This window comes from Theobroma cacao, chromosome 4 (genome assembly GCF_053813885.1).
Source record: "Theobroma cacao isolate CCN51 chromosome 4, ASM5381388v1, whole genome shotgun sequence".
NCBI classification, from domain to species: domain Eukaryota; kingdom Viridiplantae; phylum Streptophyta; class Magnoliopsida; order Malvales; family Malvaceae; genus Theobroma; species Theobroma cacao.
The window spans coordinates 34695681-34715333 of NC_142642.1; the positions used below are offsets into that span (position 1 = coordinate 34695681).

The 19653-nt window shown below is 35.7% G+C and overlaps 3 protein-coding genes across 3 annotated transcripts; 1 reads left to right on the forward strand and 2 right to left on the reverse strand.

Annotated features, from left to right (window-relative positions):
• The first annotated feature begins 5848 nt into the window (after positions 1–5848).
• LOC18602617 (xyloglucan endotransglucosylase/hydrolase 2) lies at positions 5849–7886 on the forward strand. The gene is made up of 3 exons (XM_007034118.3): positions 5849–6226; positions 6922–7115; positions 7239–7886. Exons 1-3 carry the CDS (start codon positions 5945–5947, stop codon positions 7636–7638), a joined length of 876 nt encoding a protein of 291 aa, XP_007034180.2. The 5' UTR covers positions 5849–5944; the 3' UTR covers positions 7639–7886.
• Positions 7887–8835: 949 nt separating this feature from the next.
• On the reverse strand, positions 8836–14105 carry LOC18602618 (uncharacterized). The gene is made up of 7 exons (XM_018119783.2): positions 13440–14105; positions 12915–13017; positions 11909–12789; positions 11665–11767; positions 10778–11526; positions 9667–9765; positions 8836–9305 (listed from the first exon to the last, which is right to left on the reverse strand). The coding sequence occupies exons 1-7, from the start codon at positions 14049–14051 to the stop codon at positions 9225–9227; spliced, it is 2628 nt and encodes an 875-aa protein (XP_017975272.1). The 5' UTR covers positions 14052–14105; the 3' UTR covers positions 8836–9224.
• A 2413-nt stretch (positions 14106–16518) lies between these two features.
• On the reverse strand, positions 16519–18378 carry LOC18602620 (C-8 sterol isomerase). Its single transcript, XM_007034123.3, has 3 exons — positions 17636–18378; positions 17382–17531; positions 16519–16960 (listed from the first exon to the last, which is right to left on the reverse strand). The coding sequence occupies exons 1-3, from the start codon at positions 18257–18259 to the stop codon at positions 16673–16675; spliced, it is 1062 nt and encodes a 353-aa protein (XP_007034185.2). The 5' UTR covers positions 18260–18378; the 3' UTR covers positions 16519–16672.
• Positions 18379–19653: the final 1275 nt, after the last annotated feature.

Consider the following 19653-nt stretch of genomic DNA (forward strand, 5'->3'; position numbering starts at 1 on the left):
TTTGAATCAGCCATTTTACTTTTATTTCTTCAATCAATCAGGTCCCTAACCTTTTATTCATTTATTCAATCAAATTAAGTATAAAATGAATGAATTCAACCCAAATTGATCGATTTATAAATCTTTGAAGCTATTTAAAATGGCAGATAGTGGCGACGGCCGATACCCAAAGTGTTAGGTTGGTTGCATAAGCATATTCTTTGGGGGGAAAAAAACCATGCATGAACCCTACAAGACATTTACCGACGCTTTGCTGCAAGCTCAATAATTCAATGTTAAGATTATCTTTTTATGCTCATTGCAGCAAGCTGGTAAGGTAAGCCACCTTTTTCTTTTAGATATCTATCCCCAACCACCCAACTCGTTCAAAGGAAGATGCATATGTGTATATATTCCTCCAAACAGCTATCCCATCATTGGAGCTGGACAGCTTTATTTATGGTCATTTGTGAAGGAAACAAAGTTTTAACTAGTACTACAAAATTGTAGGGGAAGGCTGCTGTCACTTTTGAGACATTTTGTAATTCGGCTGCTATTGGACTAAAGTGTGACCACTTTATGTCTTTGGAGGGACCTCTCCTCTGCCAGTCATCTGCTTTAATTAACTTTTTTATTGTACTGGTTTGTGTGACTAGACTCTTCATTTTGGGCTTAAACAATGTCGTTTACTGATGATCTTGAAGCAGAAGGTTAGGCAGTACAAATTTATTATACCATTTAAGATAGTAAAATCATGGACATTTGACACTGATATCAGTTTTATTTTATCAGCATTTAGCAGCCATTGCTATCAAATGAGTAGTAGCAAGGCTTTAATCAACTCTGAAGTGCAGTGCTTTTTTTGAATATGACATTAGTGGAAAGTTCCTTTCATAAACTATAAATAGATAATCTCAGCCAATTTGATTGTAGGGGACCATGTATCGGGGCCAGAGTTGTGAGAATGCTTTGGCTACAATAGACATGGATGGTTTCAAACTACTTGCTTGAAGAAGTCTGAAATTGGGACTGCGACATACAAATGAAAGAGAGAGAAAAGGAAAACTAAAAGCTTTTGCCTTTAATTACAAACCTAAATAAAGCCATTCGCCCAAAGGGTTGTTATCTTTATCAAACTTGTTACTGTATTGATAGGAACACACAATCAGTTCATGTAAATTTACTCTGTGAAAATCATGTGCACACCTCTCAAACCTCGAAGTCTATATTGAACTGGCTTTTTGACCTAATGATTCAGGTCTGGACGTAAAAGTGGGGAGCCTTATTAAGACCTAGGTTCCACGAATAAGCCAACAGCAAGCAACACGTTATTTCCCCTCTTTAAAAGCCATTGAATAAATAGGAACTTTTACATTGTGGAGACTGAAGGTCCCATGTTTTTTGACAATAATAACTCGGCAAACCAACAGTAGGTGGTAACATTGGATCGAGATATGGATACCCTAGCTACAAAGAGTGGCGTGTGTTGATGAAGAAACTCCAATTCCAAGAATATGGTATGTGTCATTCCCCTAAAAACAAGGGCATAATAATGATGATGATGATGATGTTTCTATCGTAGCTATTGTTGCCATTTCATATTCAAAAGCACAGGAATCACGCGTGTCTAATGTGACAGTTCATTTACAATTGGAATCTTTATGAGAAAGCAATCATAAAATGGCCCCCCACACAGTCTCACCGCCGCGCTTGCTTGTTGGGTTGGTGATGAACTCCATGTACTCACTTCATATGCATGCATCAACACACTTCTCCCATGCATTTCCCTCCAACCACTAAATATACCACCATCTTCCCTTTGGAACCCGGTGCGATCCGTTGTCTGAGTATGATCTGAATGATTCTACTTTCAACTGTTAAAATATTAATATTTTTTCTTAAAAGTTTTGTATCATTTTTGAGATATGAAAATATATATTACTTTTCATTATATAGTTCAAATTCTTATTCAAAAAAAAAAAAAAAGAAAAGAAAAGGATTTGGAGATATTTTTAATTTGAAAATGTTTTTTAGTTCCAATGCAATCATTAGTTATGATTTTGTGCAAATTTTCAAATATATTAAATAGTGGTGTACATGCATGTAATTTGGAAAAAAAATAATAATATTTTTTTAAAATCCCTATTTATACATATATATGAGAAAAAGGATGGTCCCAAAACCTCCAGTTGAAAGAGGGTACGTAGAAATAAAGAGACAAGTGTAGGAGCCGAAGGATGAGGTGTTCAAACTTTTGGTTTTGGTTGACTTAAATTGAAATTGGGGTACACCTTCAATTCAATCAATACCATTCATGCCAGTAAGGTGGGCGTATTCAGTGATCAAATCTAATGCATTTATCTCTTTACTAGCAGACAAGAGCCAGCTCTGTATACCTTTATGAATTATTGATTCATACAAGCGACCAATTCTCCAAAGGATATTTGTATATTCACACACTAGTCAAGACTTAGATAGAGTTTCTTACATAAACTAAGAAAGAAATTCAGATTGGAACATACACCGATCTACCTAGTCTTCAATTCAGTAAGTCGTTTTGATCCCTTTTCAATTTAATTACCATCCTGACGGAGAATAAGTGTAAACTCATCCTTGATTGAAAGGAATTAGATATTCCAGCTTCACATGTATATATCTATAAAAAATAAAAATCAATTAATGTAGTTAACTTTTTGTTCATCTGTAACTGCGTGCATACAAGTAGAGAAGCATCACTCTACATTTCCTTCATTCTTCGTGCATGAAGGTACATGGACTGCGATTACCCAACTACCTATATTCTGTCATCATGAATATTTACTAGTTCATTTGATCCATTGATTATTAATTATTTATTAGTATTACACACAAGGAGAGATTAACTTTCTTAATTAACCTTATCCACAAAATTTAATACTCGTGAAATCTAGCTAGAACTACAAATTTTTCACATTTTTCTTTTTTTAATTGGCACACTAAATTTATTTAAAGAATGAGAGATGACCTGCCCACATAATGATTGATAGTAGCTTCTTTAAGATTTAACCATATTATAAAATAGTTAAACTTTGAAGAATTGCATACCACACTACATCTTTATCAATGCCTCAAAAGCTAGCTCATGCTTTTATTTTATTTACCAATAATTTGGTGCAAAACAATGGCGTTGAGAAAGGGAATCGATCTCCAGCTTTTACTCTAAATGCATGCATAGATTGTTGGTGGTGGTGGTTGCTCTTGTTAAATATTCCACTACCCCTCATTTCTTATATATATATTGTTTTATATTCTAGTGCACGGGGCATCTAAGGGGGGAGAAACAAAGTGAGAGAGAGAGAGAGAGAGAGACTAATATAATGGAGTTTAAGAAATTAAAAGGCACCTTTTTTTACGTTCTAACAAGTTTACTTTAGAGTCATTAATTATTTGTGCACAAGAATAATTAGATTTAGAAGGGTATAATAATACATCTTTCGGAGCTAATGTGAGTGTAATTATGCAACACTAATTGCCTTCCAGCACTACACCATGTCCGCTCTCATCAGCATCTTCCTTTATATAATTTTTGGTCTCGTCATTTATGCTGCATCATTGCTACATATGTTTTCCTTGTTTGAAGGAAAATTTTACTATCATGTCATCACGTAATCATATTTTGTATCACATTTTAATACTCTGGTTGCAGCTCTAATTATCTGATTACGATTAAAATTGAACATTTATCGACTTTTATCTTTTATAAGTAATCAGACAGTCTAATTATCAAATGTTTTAATATTTGAAAGATCAAAAAGAATAATTTTTATGGTAAAAGAAAGATATGTTAGAGAAATAATAAGTTCTCACGGTGGGGAGGAATTCAAAATTTAAAGGTTAATTTGTAGTTCCACTTACAAATGCTGAATTTTGCTTTGGTTTAGAAATAATAGGAGCTGATGAGCAGCCGACCACCGCTGCTTAGCTATGAAAGCAATGTAATGATAGAAAGGTGGGTTTCCTCCTACAGCTTTCCAATGATAGTAACAATTTTTCTCACTTTTGAAAATGGGTCACCAATAACTGTTTCTTTACTCTCTCTTTTTATGACAATCAGCCTTTCCCAGATAGCTGCATTACCTCACAAAGATTATGTTACAACTGTGGAGAAATCGAACCCACACACCTCAGCTATATTGATTCCATTATCATGCGGTTAAAGTTTCTAAGTTTAGTAATGTGAAAGCCCTATATCTTATTTTGTGTACCCTAGGTTGGCCCATTATTTTTGATTGTTTAAGATAAATAAATAAATAATATACTATCTCGTTTTCATGATACATAATTAATTTTTAAGTTTTTTTATGTACAGATATACGAATTCAATCCGATCAGATAATTTTATGTTCATTTATTGATTTATATATTCAATTGATTTGTTCAATACCGGGTAATAAATATATCATATATTTTTACAATTATTTAATTTTAATTACAAATTCTATTCGTACATATCATTTCTTGAATAATAAAAAAGAAAAAAAAAAACACCCATTAGCTTTATAGAGGTGGCCATTTAATTTTGTCCACATACAACATAGTGTTCTACTTTTGAATTCTTGTAATGATCCATTTACTAGTTTCATGTACATAACTTCCAAATTTAATTCAAGACATCCCTTCGCATGATCATCTCCCTTTCTATGTGAAAAAGAAATCACTAGAATTTGAAAAACAGGTAGCCAAAATTAATTAGAATTCTCTATACTTTTTGTGCATATGCAAGTGGAAGTCATGCAAAGCCTGCCATGCACCGAAATTGAAGATGTTCCTTGCCTAGAGATAGATAAAATATCCTCCATGGTTATAGGAAAACTGAATTCAAGAAATATTGCCTAGCCCTTAGATATTTTATTTTGCTCTTGTGTTAATTTCAAAACCCAATTTTGTCCTTATTGTTTGATTAGTTATTTTCTACCAATTAATCAAATCATGTATCCACTAAAAATCACGTTCAATCATATCAAGTAAGAACAATAAAATTATAATCTATACCCTGTTGAAACTTAATTACAACACTTGACAAATTTCTTCATACTCTTTTTAAGTCAATAATTGTCTTAATGATGAAAGATTATTTTTTCTCCTAACTCTCAGCTGGTATTGGTAATGTAATTGCTTTTGAGGGTAAAAGAAAGAGAAATGACACAACTTATTTAAGAGTTTGAAATGCTACACATTAGAAGACAAAAACCATAGGCAACGGTCAAAGACAGTGTGGTAAATTACCTATGAACTACAAAACCTTGGCGTTCTCGTGACTCTCATTATTCAAAGGTTATTCCCCATTTTGAAAGAAACCCATTAAAACCAATTATAACAAGTTGTCTGAATCAAGCAAATGTATTGAAGAAGGATTGCCAAGTTAGATTATGACTGAGGTATCCCTTTTTTAGACACATGGCAAAGGTTGAATGGCTAAAATCACATCTAATTTGGTGGTCCCTTTTCTAAAACACTTGTGCCTTTATTCGCCCATACCAGATCAAGTTGTCATCCACCACCTGTTTTTAAGCAATCATAGTGAAGGACCTCTACCATATTCCCATGGGGACAGAATCATTGTACATAGTTTCTCTCACAAAAAACCAAACCAAAACCATTTTGTTTTTATTTTTATTTTCTTCTGCTAGAAACCAAGAAAAGTTCAAAATCACTCCCTCAAAGGCTAAAACAAAAGCTTCCAGCTTTGATGGTATGCTAAGCTGGCACCAGCTTTCCATTTGGCTCTCCTTCAGTTATTGCCTCACGCGTTACCCCACCCGCATACCCTCCCCTCTTTCTTTCCCAATCTCTTTGTGAATAGCATTTCTTGGCTATATATAAAGCCCTCTTTGGAAAACTCTAATCCCACTCAAAGTACTTACGAACAACACTTCTCGTTTTCTCTCTTTCTCCCTTTGTCTTTAGCGTCTGTAGGTAAGAAGAAATGGGTTCTTCTTGCAATGGGGTTTCCATGCTTGTGCTGGTTGGTTTGGTAGTAAACTCTTTGGTAGTTGTAGCCTATGCCGGTGACTTCTACCAGGATTTCGACTTAACTTGGGGTGACCACAGGGCTAAGATTTTCAATGGTGGGAAGCTTCTGTCCTTGTCTTTGGACAGGGTTTCAGGGTCAGGTTTTCAGTCCAAGAAAGAGTATCTGTTTGGGAGAATTGATATGCAGCTCAAGCTTGTCGCTGGCAACTCTGCTGGCACAGTAACTGCGTATTATGTATGTTAAGAAACACTACTTTTTCTTATTTCTTTAACTTCGTAATAAAATGCCTTTAGCTTTGATAGGCTAGGCCTAGAAGAATGCTAGTGGTGGCCTACTTGAAACATCTTTAGCGGTGAGAAGGAAATGAAAGTTGAAGGGTACTAATCAACTTTCCAGAGCGTGGAATTTTTATACGGGAAAGAGTGAAAAAAATAAAAACTGTTCCTTCACAAGATTGAACTTATTATTGTCTGCCACATTAAAAAAGTCACAAAAATGTGGCATGGTCATACTATGTTGCTTTGAACCATCCCTATCTTTGGACCTTTTCTAATGGGGCAATAGACTTTAGGGTGGATACCCTGCTCAACTTTTAATGTTTTCCATGTTTTATTTTTTCCGGTGCTTTAATTCCCTTCTCTTGTATCACTTTCATGGTCGACCGTCAGCTTTTCATTTCTCCTAAAATGCCGATTACCATGTGGGGTAAAGAAACACAAGTCCTGCCTGTTGAAAGTTTCAAAATATAAAGCCATTTTTTGCTTTGTAGAAGACTTTCAATATTTAATTTCCTTAATTGTGAAAATCAATAGTAGTTTGTGCTAAAACTTGTGTCACATGCATGTAAAAAGTGATTCTTCATGACGACCTCAAAATCTTTGCTCTTGCGCGTACAAGTAATTAACTATTTTTGTGCTCTGTTTTTGCAGCTGTCTTCTCAAGGGCCAACTCATGATGAGATCGACTTCGAGTTCTTGGGGAATCTTAGTGGTGACCCCTACATTTTGCACACCAATGTCTACACTCAAGGCAAGGGGAACAGAGAGCAACAATTTTTTCTCTGGTTTGACCCCACAAGAAACTTCCACACCTATTCCATCATCTGGAAGCCCCAGCACATTATGTAAGAGCAAGGCACAATGTCTTTTAACTCGTCTGTTGTCTTTGTACAATATTTTGTCAATATTAGTACATTTCTTCCGTTGGCCCCCTTCTAACATAGATATTTTATGGGTTCTGTTGTCAGTTTCTTGGTGGATAACATTCCCATTAGAGTATTCAAGAATGCTGAATCAGTTGGCGTGCCCTTCCCCAAGAGCCAACCCATGAGGATTTACTCTAGCCTTTGGAATGCTGATGACTGGGCCACAAGGGGTGGATTGGTGAAAACAGATTGGACAAAGGCACCCTTCACAGCATATTACAGGAACTTCAATGCCAAAGCTTGTACTTGGTCTGGAGGTGCTTCATCCTGTGCCTCTACAAGCTCAGTCTCGGATGGTGTATGGGAGACCAATGAGCTCGATGCCCCTGGCAGAAGAAGACTGAGATGGGTTCAAAAATATTTCATGATATACAACTATTGCACCGATTTAAAGCGTTTCCCTCAAGGTGTTCCTCCCGAGTGTAAACGCCCAAGGTTCTGAAACAGAGTTGGAAAGAGAAGTTGTGGTGGTCAAGTCTGAGGGGGGTTTTGTAATATAGTTAATGGTTGCATATTCTTTTAGTACTTCCTCTTATGTATTCAAGCTTCACTCAACTTGGTGCTTAGGGGTTAAATAAGTTATATTCGTTGTTTCTGTTTCTTGTTTTGTTGGTTTTGATCATCTTGTGAGGTTGAAGATGGTTGTAAATTCTGTTTCAGTTAATAAAATTACCAGTTGAGTTTTGTAAATTAACGTGGCTCTGCAAAGATTACCTTGCTTTGTTTTCCATGGACGTTATTAAAAGCAGGAGTATCCAAAGAAGTATTTGTAGATTCACGAAATTGAAAAGATTTAACAGCTTTTCAACCTAAAGCATATTTGACTATGGTTCAAAAGTAATTCCCCTAGGACAAGTTAATCTCCCGTGACCAGTGCTGGACGATTAAATTAAACGAGTTTTGGCTCATTGGAAGAAACAAAACAGAGCTCAGAGGCCACGCCGAGTGTCCTAGCCAGGTCGGCCGTACAGTTATGGGCAACCTTATGGAACTGAAGAACTGCTGCCAAAGAATACATTATTACGGACTATAAACTTTATTAGGCCTACAGAAGAGAAATAAGGATAAGGCTTTCCTGAGAGGACGCATCAGCATTCAGCGACTTTACATTGCCAAACTGTGTTAGCTGCAGCAAAACTCCAAACTTCATCTTGGAAAAACCATCAGGGCACGTGAAGATCTGGTGTGGTATGAGTACGACTCATCATCTTGGCAATTGAACTTGATCCACGTATGTATATCTTGCTACACTACTTTTATTATCATTCCCAACGAATTTCTATACTGACCATTTCGATTCCTCCAAAAATAAGCCCATTATTCGCCCCTTCATGATCTTCTCCTCGTTTCCCACACCTCGGCCGCCAACCCTACCACTCCATGAAAATTTAAAAAGGACAAGGGAAGGACCTGTCATTCACCCCCCCTGAGCTCTCTTACCACTTTCTTCATGAAACATGTTTTCAATTGGCTATCGATTCCTGTCAGTAAATTGTGTTTCTGGTTTGCTACAAATCAAATCAATTGTCTACGATTGTTGATTTTTAGTTTGCTACTTGTAATCCCATATGAGAAACATGATTATACAGAACTTCCAGCATTTACATTTTGCAGTTTAATCAGTATGACCATTAGACAATTGGATGTGCCACAAAGGAACATTCTTTTACTCAAGCTAACCCGGTGCTACATAACTATACAAGCTTTAAGAAAAGAAAAAGAAGCAAACCCTTAACAATAATACCTGCGAATGTAGAAGTTTTTGTGATAGCTATATTTCCCCAAATACAGATATTGAAACATTGTTCTTCGCCTGCTTCTCAATCTCATTAAAATAGGATGCTTGATTTTCTCTTACGTGGACAAAATGTGGACAAGTTCTAATGCTGTTTGTGTACAATGATTCCAATATTGATATCAGCAGCTACTTAGTATGGAACGGGATGTCATCAAAGCTAACTACAAAGCAACAATGACAACAAAAGCACTGCAGCTGCTGTTGCAGTATTTTCCTCTTTTACTTCGCAACTATTTCTTTGATGAGCCGGCTATTGGAATGACTTGTTCTTCAACAAAATTGGCAAATCTCACGCTTGGCCGGTGCCCACACTACATGAACAAGATGAACTAAGATTGCTGGACAAGCATGAATCAAAATGCTTAAAAGTATAAATGAGAATCTGTAGGCATTTCCGCATGAGTTTTCATTCGTTTTTTTTTAGGTGGTGGTGGGGGGTTTGGTCAATAGTTCAGAGATGCTCTTGTGTGGAGTGCAAAGTGCAAACTACACTTACTGGGATTTTGCAGTGAATGTTTAGATCATAGTTCATTTCTCTGAGACCGGTTCAGTATAAATGAGAATCTGTAGGCATTTTGGCAGGAGGTTTTTTTTTTTTTTTGGTGGGGGCGGGAATGGCAGATGGTTCAGATATGCCCTTGTAACAGAGTGCAAAGTGCAAACCATACTTACTGGGATTCTGCAGTGAATGTTTAGATCATTGTTCATTTCGCAGAGACGAGTTCTGGCAAGTTCTTCAGCTTCAGAGGCTTCCTTGCAAGCTTCTTTAACCTAAATTGAGCATATTACAGATTTAGCCTAATTCCTATAGTAATGTCAATAGAGTACATAGATAGTAGTGAAATGGAAACAGAATCGTAAGAACGTTAAACATCATGTTTGAAAGCAGGATTCAACATTTGGACCAGCACTGTCTAAGCTAATATCATAAAGTCAATCATATTATTAATGCAATAGCAAGTGCAACATAACTGAATATCTCAAATCATAGGCCATTTTGGTTTTTTAAGGTGGACACACGATTTTGATTGTTTTGTAGAAACCAGGCATCATAAATCAAGTCAAATATAAGTATGTGACATTCATGATTATCATCAGAAACTCTTTGCTGATTTTCTTCTAAAAATTCTGCTACAGAATGACCATTCTGAATGAGTGCAAGGACCCTTCCCCATAAGCTTCAAGCATGTCGAGTCTAGCACTAAGCCTTGACATGCAGCATAAAAAATAGGCTTCTGAGTTAAAAGTACTTTTAATCTAGTGGAACTACAAATACAGGAAGCATTCAGTATTATCAGGCTAGAATGATCACTCATTGATGCTATGATTTTATTTAACTGGTTCTAAATCATTAATAAACAAAACTTTCTTTGTCATACAAAGTATGACTTAAAGCCTGTTAATAAAATAAAGTATCCGAAAGTTCTAAGCTAATAATAAGTTGTCAAAGGAAGAACCAAGTTACGAAAAGTTCCACCAGATTCTATACAATTCTAGCCAAGTCATGCGAGACAAACAGAAAAAAAAAAAGGTGTTGAAATCGGAACTTGTTTGATTCCTATAGATTTGCATTTTCTCTGTTCTCCCTTTCACCATGCATACAAAATGTTGACTGAACCTATAAAATGAGTAGCCTTTATTGAGATAGCATGCAGTAGGGTCAAGCAAACCTATAAACTCCCAACCATAAAGCATTTCATAAACGGAGATCAAATTCTTATGTCAGCTCACTATATTTGAAAGCAAAGCAAAGTATGAAGGATAAAAATTCATTTAATATCACCTGATTGATGCAAATACTTGTCTGATCTTTAGCAGATTTTTCCAACATATTCCGTAGGTTCGATAATTCTTTAATCAAATCTAAGGCCACTTCTTCAGCATCTTGCATCTGATTTCTTGAAAATTCATATGACCTCTCTGCATGTAGCCGAAAAGAAGAACAGTTCAGACAGGTACAAAGACCTCTGCATCCATGTGGATTTCTTTTAAGGATTCCCTTTCTGAAACCAGCAGCAGGAATTACAGGAGGAATAGAGGCTTCAACAATAGCTTCACTTTGCATTTTATTGGTTGCACATTTCACAGTAGACTTTACACAGTCCTCTTCAGTTTCAAGAGGTAACTGATGAGACACTGATTTAGCACCTTCGTCTCTTGGAAATAATCCAAAATTGTTGAGACAGCTCAGTGGCTCAACCACATTTTGAGGGCTAGTTTCTAACTTCTGATTTGTATCCAATGCAGCATGATTAACAAGTAATCCATGTTCCTGTTGTGTATCCGTTATCATTGAGGAATCAGCTACTTGTTTAGGAGGTGATTGTGTCAGTTTCTGGTTAGATGAACATCTCGGAGTAGTTGCTGCAGCCACTAGCAGCATACTATCATCACCAGCATAATGCTCTTCAGAACAACTTTTGCCATTGAAAGTTTCCATGCATATCTCTTTGCCAGAAGTAAATAATGGTGAATGTGCCTTTTCTTTGGAACTCTTCTCAACTTTCAGTGACTGATCATTTCCAGAAGCACCTGGTAAAGCATCCAAGAAAAAGGTTACAAATATTAAGGCTCCAAATTAATTCAAAAACAATAGAATTATTCTGACAACAAGAAGCAGGTGGGATTGGGGAATGGAGGAGATAGCCTATGAAATAAAGCTGGACTCACATGAGAAATCATTTCTCATGTCGATCAAAAATGGAAGCAATCTTCTATAACTGAATGAGCCAGGAATTTTAGATAACTTCAGATGCAAGCGTGGGTTTGGAACCTGTTCAACATCACAAGCCCAACTACATAAGCATGAAATGTCTTTCATCATTAATTTAGTGTAACTTGCACATACACCTATCAATTCAGCAAACTAAGAGCTACCATAACTGAAAATATTAAAAGGTTGATAGCATCTTACCATCTTGTTCTTAGGACTTGAGTCTAGGCTTTTATCCCTACCTTGACTGCTATTTCTGTGTAAGGTTTCATTTGCTGACTTTTCAATAACATGATTCATGCCTTGTGAAACACAATCCAATCTGTTCCATCTGCTATCATCAGTTTCATGTTTAAAAGACATGTCAGAATCTGGTGGTGTCATCAACATACATTCTCCATTCAAGTCTTCAACTTGTTCCAGGACTTCACCGTCATTGTCAACTCTCTGCTGTAAACTGCAATTTCTGTTTCCTCCCACTTCAGACAAAGGATTCACAGAATTCAGGTGCTGAGCTTCAAAAGAATGACAAATGGTAGCTTTTGACATCCCTTCAACCTCAAACTGCTTTGTGTCATCATTAGAATTTTGTCTAACTTCATCATAATCATAAGATTCACACTTATTGCTAACTGTAGACAATGTCTGATCCAAAGCATCTAGACTTTGAGCATCACAAGGAGATTCAACATTAGTTTTTGTAACCTCACCGTCATCCACCATCATTTTATCACTAGAAACCACACCAATTAACTTTTCCTTGTTCAAAGGAGAATCATCTATAGTTGAAGTTGAATCATGTTTTGAGCAATTCAAATTCTGGTCTTCAAAAGAAACTTGTAACTCAAGTTTCTGAATCTCCCCATTATCAAATGGTGTTGAGGAACACTCATTGTCCAGTGAGGTGAGGGACTCAACTAATTTCGTGTTCAACTCCTTACTAGAACCACTGTTATGATCCTCCATGGTGCAGCCATTTGTCTGAGATTTATCTGCCAATGTTTCTTGACAGTTTGAAGCCAAGAATTGCTTCTCTTCCAAACCCTTCTCAGTTTTTTGACAACGCCCCGTTGTTGGGGAACCTGTCAAGATCATAATACAAAAACATTTAATATCATAGCTTTAATTACAGTTGCCATCTTGTCACGTTGTGCAAACAAAGTCTAAAACGAGAAGAAAAGCATAGAGAAAATGAGAGAGGAATTACGAGAATAATCTTTTCCCATATCCATCAAATAAGGAAGCAATCTTCTGTAGCTGAATGAGCCTGGCGTTTTGAAAAGCTTGACACGAGAACATGGTTTCAAAACCTACTCCAACATACACAGGCAACCGACATTACTAAACAATCACCAATAAATGTATAGGCATTGCATAGAATAACAAAACATCACGGTGAAACATAAAACTACTTTATCCAAATTGTGCAGCAACTTGAACATAATTTCAAAAAAAATTAATGAAAATTAACAAATGACTACAATGTAACATCAATTATAACATAATTGTTCTGTACAAATTTAAAATCATACATTGTTTCTCTCTAAGAAAACATTTTTTACTTATGTAGCTAAAGGGAATTATTTTTTTTCAAAATGTCTGTATCAAAAACATAACATTTGAGAAGGCAAGTCCAAAAGGAGAAATGAAAAAGCAATAGCAAAAGTATCAACCAAAAGTTACATTAGGTGACGGGCATTAAATGAAAAAAGTTCCAACATTAAAATCTTACTGATTTGATTGAATCATTTATGCCATTTCTCTCCTCGTGAACGCACTTTCTCGTGCATCCATCATGTTTCTGCAGGCTTTCACTTGGCTCCTTCTCTAAGACTTGACCTGAAAAGTAACTTCCATTTCTTTCAACCCCTTGATTACCACCAAAGATCTCAGCATCTGGTGGGGTTGACTGCACAAAATCCTCATTCGACAAATCCAACTTTTGAAAATCCCCATTTTCACGCGCTTCTTTACTTCCACCCAAACAATTCCCAGCAACCTCACTCTTTCGCAGATTCTCAGCATCATCCAAACAGTTACGAATTACCCCGTCAGTGGAAGAGGGAGAGAAGACACGTCTTAAGCGGAGATCTTTGATGGAAACGGAAGATAAATCACAGCCCACGGATGAATCTTCATCTGGAGAGCCATTTTTCCGTTTTCTGGCGACGGGTTGCAGATCCTGGTGGTTTCTGCCGCGGGTTGAGTCCGGTCGGGATTGGCCTGATCGGTTACGGTGAAGATATATTTGGGATTTGCTGCGAGTTAAGATTCCCATTAAGGAATGTGTTGTCGGAAGGGATGATCGTTTACGCTTCTTAGAGATTTCCTTCGACTCCGCCATTGGTAAACCCTAAGTGACGAACTGTGAGAGAGAAATACAGGAGATGGAAGGGAGGCTTGGCGCGAAAAGTGAGATGCTAAGCATATGTAGGCGGGAAAGTGTGTGTGAGTTTGGCGGGAAACAGACCGTACTTTTTATGGGCTGGCTCAAGCAGTCTCTTTTAATAAGAGAAGGCCCAAATTTTCATTAAATCGTTTATTATTATTTTAATATAAATTACATTTCAAATGTTTATTTCATTATCATTCGTTTATCTATTAATATATAATTAACAAATATTACATATACATTAAGGAGTAACAACCATATTCTTTTTTTATCTTTTATATTTTTCCTTTAAAAGTATTACTGAGGATCTTTTTTCTCTTAATTCAATTACTTTCATAAACTAACTTTTTTTTAGAGAATTATTTTGAAAAAATGGTGTATATACTTTTTAGAGAAAATTAAGAAAAAAAATTGATTTAAAAGAGTTGGGTTGTGCCAAGGTAGCCCAATGGCCATGAATGGGCTATGCCCATTGGCCCTTTGTGCTTTGTGTTGGCAAGGCCCCATTGTTGGTCATGTTGTTCCAAGCAAACGAGATCAGGACCCACATTTAACACAAAAAATTCAAGATTTTTTTTATTGTCAATCAACCAACATAAGATATGATTTAACAGCATTATCCAATTAATAAAAATAATTTTCACATAAAATTTTTTTATTTTCTTGATGTTCATTTCAACATAAAAAAAAGAAAAAAACCAAACCTTTGTCAAGAAAAATAAGAAGGTAATAACTATATAATGAAATAAGGATGAAAGAAAGCATAACTTCAATGAACACTTGTATACCAATTCAAGTTAGTTGGGCAAGAAATTGTATGGTAAATATAAAATCAACTACAGCAAATCTTCTTAGCATCAAAAACAACCAGAGGCTTAGTAGAGCTGTAGATATAATGAATAGACCGAGACTTTCTCTTTCTCCGATTCAAATGCTCCTCTTCATTATCTTCAAATATATCTTCAACGATCATGGCAGAAGCTTTACCAAATCCTTCATCCTGAACCTTCCTTCGCTTCCCCGTTAGACGACTGTCGTCAATGCTATCATTGTCGCTGCAAAGTTTAATGAGCTGGCGAGCCACGTCTATCTCTGATTCTGAAAAACCCCACGTTCCTGCATATTGGCATGCAGATGAGGGGTTCGCCATGGTGTGATGAACAAGAAGAGAGAGACGAAGAAGGTTTCTTTTTTATAATAATACACAGATGAAGCGTGTAATGAGAGAGAAACTGCGTGGTTGTGGGAAGGAAAAGCTCAAAGACGCGTAGGTTCATTGGATTATTACATCATCTCGTATTTAATACTATACCAAGCTTACAAGATTAAGGCATTTTTGTCAATGACATACACGACGAAGCTACTTGGATTTTGGTTTATTCTTATTATAGTTGGATTTCTTCTTTGGGAACTTTAGATTATTATATTTCTTGCTAATACTCAGCCTGGTCATAAATCTTCTGATTTCCCATTGGCTATGGTCAGAAAGGGTCCACAAGTCATACACGTCTTGGCTATGGGGCACCAATGTGCTTGTCATTTGATTTGCTAAGAGACAAATACATAATTTTCTTGCTCCATAATTAATTCCCAATTTCCGTACCAAAAAGGAAGAGCAATATATTCCAAAGGGACCGAAACTTTTGTGTATGAAATTGTTTGATCAAATTTTAAAAACAATTATTTATCTTGATCTCTAGTGCCAATATTTTTTGAATCCAAATATTCTTCTTCTCTTAATATTTTTCAAATTCAAAAAAGAATGAAAATTGAATTCAACGAGGATAGGCACGATAAATTTCCTTTTATAATATCACCTTCATTGCTTTTAACATAATATATCACCTACAACTATTGCATTATGCAAGGTTTAGTAAAATATTATGTAAAATCCACACTTATAAGTGGTGGATCTTACACAATTTTTCATTATGATTGCGTAATTACAGAATTGTAATAAAAAAATTCAGGTGAATTATTTCCAATTTTTCAAGTGCTGCTCCACTATATTTCTAAAATATATGTTAAGAGCAATTAGTATAAAATTCCTCAATGCTAGCATTGCGTAATATCTATCTATATAAGAATTGATAACATCACTAACAATACCAAGAAGAAAATTACCTGAGCATTTATATTTACGTCAATACTAAATACATAAATCTGTTTACACAAAAGTCAAATTCGAATCTTTTTCTTCTAAATAGGGACGGAAAAAAATAACAAATTTCCTTAAATAAAAGTATTGCCAAAATAAAAAAGATAAACTGGTGAATATTAAAAAAAAAAAAAAGCAAAAGAAAGTTATGGTATTATTGGTTTACATTTTATAGTTCAATTCTACAAAATCAGAACAATGGATAGCAAGTCTTGCATATTTGTTCATTTCAATTTCTTCAATTATATGTGATAAAGCAAATAATGATCATTTGTAAGTCTTGACAGAATCAAATTCAATAAGGGAAAGAACCAAAAACAATAGAAAACTCTCTCATAAGAAATGAGAACTGGATATAGGACATCTGCTAGAACAAGGTATGTTGAAACTAATAAGTGATATACAGAGATCCTCTTCAAGTTGGGATCCTAAGTTGTTCCCTTCCTGCAAATTCACTGTTTTGGTTTTCAAAAGCAGAGGACAGCCAGAACTCTTCACTCATCTTCCTTATCATTCTTGTCAACCTATATTTCAACAGCTCCAATGTTGCTGAAAATAATCTTGGATTTTCCAGTACTGAGCTCCGTCGGTACTCAATAATCCATGTATTAGGATCCAATTGTATGACAGAGGCACCCCATTTCCTTTGCACCCATGAAGCATTTGCTTTTCTTGCTAGAAACCCAACCTTTCCGTTGGACCACTGCCAAACCCAAAAGATGAAAGACAAAAAATGATCAAGAATCCATTATTATAGCTTTTTTAAGCTTCAATCTGTTTGTTGTTTCTGCTACTACTTACTTTTTGTTTCTTCAAAAATTGTTAAAAGGTAAAGGTAAGTAAAAAGCAAATTCTTATTTAACTAAAATATTGCACACATTTGAACAAAATTATTTTCTATGAAAGTTAAGAAATCATGCATTTTTCTGTTCACAAAAATTAAAATTTCAACTTTCAACGATTCAAGATTGTTATTTGCTTTTGTATCCAACCTTAATTTTTGCTTTTTTATTCCCAGAAGCGAAAGACTCAAATACTATTTTAGCAATTAAAGGCAAGCAGCAAAGATTAAATAAGTTTTTTGAATCTATGAAAATAATTAAGATATATAACTTAGCATTTACCTCTGTGACTCTCCCAGATAAGATGGTGAATGATCTGGAAGAAAATGCAGTTGTAAGTAATCCTGCTGTTTGCAAAGGCCATCCCCAAATCCTGACCTCTTCCATTGCCGATTTGTACAATACACAATGCGAATGTAGGAGCAAACTACCCTGTAATCCGCGCATAAATTAACTCATCACGTGTTAGTAACGTCAACACAGATAAATTATATTGTCAGAACAAGTTATTAGTAAAAACAAAGAATTTTTAGAACCTGATCAATTTCCCACATAGAATCCGTATTGCTGCAATTTGAAACCTTCCCACTAGTAAATCCGTTCAACTCATTTTGCAAGAACCTCAATTTTCCATTCAAATTTTGCACAACCATAGATCTCTCCCCAATACTTCTCACGATATCCCTTGTCAAAGCGGGACTGAAGACCCCATAAAAAACCCAAGAAAACGCAATCTCCATTCCGAAAACCAAGCTCAAACCCAATAAAAACTTCCAAAATACACCGTCGAAACTACGCTTCTCTTCCTTCTTCTTCCCCTTCTTCTCTTTCAAGCTTAATCTGGCAGTTGATTTCAGAGCTGGAGACTCCACCAGGCGGCAAGAACTCGATCTGGGTGTTGATATAGCCGAAGCGTCGAAAGAGATTGGAGTGCGTTCTACCTTAGGCTTCGAAGCTGAGAGTTTAGTGAAGGAACTCTTCTGGATGCTAACAGGCATGAGATCAAGAGTGGCGTTGATGCTGGCCAAACAAATTTCACAGTTGCAATTGGCATCTTTTCTGCATCCAGGGTAGTAGCAGCTGTCTCTGGTTTCGCAACGGTCATCTTCCATGGTGGTGGTCGATTTGACTGAAGATGACTCGCTCAGCTGGGGCTTCATGGCTTCTTGTCTCTGGTTTACCTTTTTTTTTTTTTTGTTTTTTTCTCTCCCACTCTGGAAAATTTTTTTTAACAGTGTTGGAGGAGGAGATAGGCTGATAGTCTTTTGAAATTTGAACCTCCAACGGTCATCTGGATGAGGCCAGGGTGGCTTTTTTTTGGCTTTCACGAGGTGTAAGTTAGTGAAATGACTGCAATAACCTTTGCGTTCTTCATGTTTCATCAGATGCGAGATTTTTTTTTTTGGCAACGCATCAAATGTGAAAATTAGTAATTATATACATGTGTGTGAGAAGGATTTAGACGAGGGTTTTAAATATTAAACAATAAAATTGGTTACATCACCTAGTTTATATAATAGGTCTTTGAATCTAAGTAGATTTAGTTTTTTATTAATGCATTCAAAATGTAAATCTTTTAACTAGATGAGTAGAGAATATATATATGATTTTGCATTTTCAAGTTATAAAATAATTTTGTAATCACAAAGATAATAAAACTTTCTCTTTTTTTTAGTTTGCAAAATTGATCCTATCATAATATATTTTTTTTGAATGACAAGAATGATATTAAATCAAAGTCGTAGAAGGCAATTACAAGAGAGAACTGAGAGAGGCAATCCCATGAAGAAAAGCTTACAGAAAACCAAAAAAAAATTCTAACCACAAAAGAAAGAAATAACATGCTAGCACGACCAACACAGTAAATTCAACCAACAGAAATAAACTACAAAGCTAAAAAGAGCATTTAACGTACCCAAAGTGAAGAAGAGATAACAAAGAACCATAATCACAGCAATCTTAATTTTCAACAAAGGAGTGCACGCCACGTCAACAGAACAAAGTTGAGAAACAATCAAACCTAATAATCCCAACTTTGGCAAGTCTATTGACTAAGCTATTGGCCTCTATGTTTATGTGTTTAAAAGTTAACTTCTTAGTCGGTTGACTTACAAGCTTTGATGTAGTTAGAAAGATTCTTCATATGCCAAGGAACAGTGGTGTGGTTAAGTGCCCAAGAGATGGTGTTTTTAGAATTGGTTTTAACTAGAAAGGTGCAAAGTGGCTCAAGGTGAAGAAAGAAAGAAGGAAAGACTTTCTTTAATAGCAAAGAATTCAACAAAATTGGAATCTTCAATTCCGATGGTAAAGGAGAAAACTCCTTTGATGAAGTCGTCATGGTCTCTGATAGCACCATCAATTCCAGCAGGGCCAAGTTTACGAAATGCAGATCCATCCACATTGAGTTTAAAAGAGCCAAAAGGTGGCCTCGTCCACTTAGTGACAAGTTTGGCTTTGCATTTCCTATTCTTAAAACTGATTTTGCTAGGTTCATAAGGGAAATGAGAAGCAAGTATGTGATTAAGAGGCCACTTGCTGGTATACCAGTAAGCCA

What these genes read in the sequence shown, in the direction of transcription:
- LOC18602617 (XM_007034118.3), top strand. Translation starts at nt 5,945, where the DNA reads ATGGGTTCTTCTTGCAATGGGGTTTCCATGCTTGTGCTGGTTGGTTTG. An exon ending in GCACAGTAACTGCGTATTAT is followed by an intron (nt 6,227 to 6,921) that starts GTATGTTAAGAA and finishes CTGTTTTTGCAG; the next exon opens with CTGTCTTCTCAAGGGCCAAC. An exon ending in TGGAAGCCCCAGCACATTAT is followed by an intron (nt 7,116 to 7,238) that starts GTAAGAGCAAGG and finishes TTCTGTTGTCAG; the next exon opens with TTTCTTGGTGGATAACATTC.
- LOC18602618 (XM_018119783.2), bottom strand. Translation starts at nt 14,051, where the DNA reads ATGGCGGAGTCGAAGGAAATCTCTAAGAAGCGTAAACGATCATCCCTT. An exon ending in TATGGGAAAAGATTATTCTC is followed by an intron (nt 12,790 to 12,914) that starts GTAATTCCTCTC and finishes TGATCTTGACAG; the next exon opens with GTTCCCCAACAACGGGGCGT. An exon ending in CATGAGAAATGATTTCTCAT is followed by an intron (nt 11,527 to 11,664) that starts GTGAGTCCAGCT and finishes ATGCTTTACCAG; the next exon opens with GTGCTTCTGGAAATGATCAG.
- LOC18602620 (XM_007034123.3), bottom strand. Translation starts at nt 18,259, where the DNA reads ATGAAGCCCCAGCTGAGCGAGTCATCTTCAGTCAAATCGACCACCACC. An exon ending in CTATGTGGGAAATTGATCAG is followed by an intron (nt 17,532 to 17,635) that starts GTTCTAAAAATT and finishes CGCGGATTACAG; the next exon opens with GGTAGTTTGCTCCTACATTC. An exon ending in TATCTGGGAGAGTCACAGAG is followed by an intron (nt 16,961 to 17,381) that starts GTAAATGCTAAG and finishes TGGGTTTGGCAG; the next exon opens with TGGTCCAACGGAAAGGTTGG.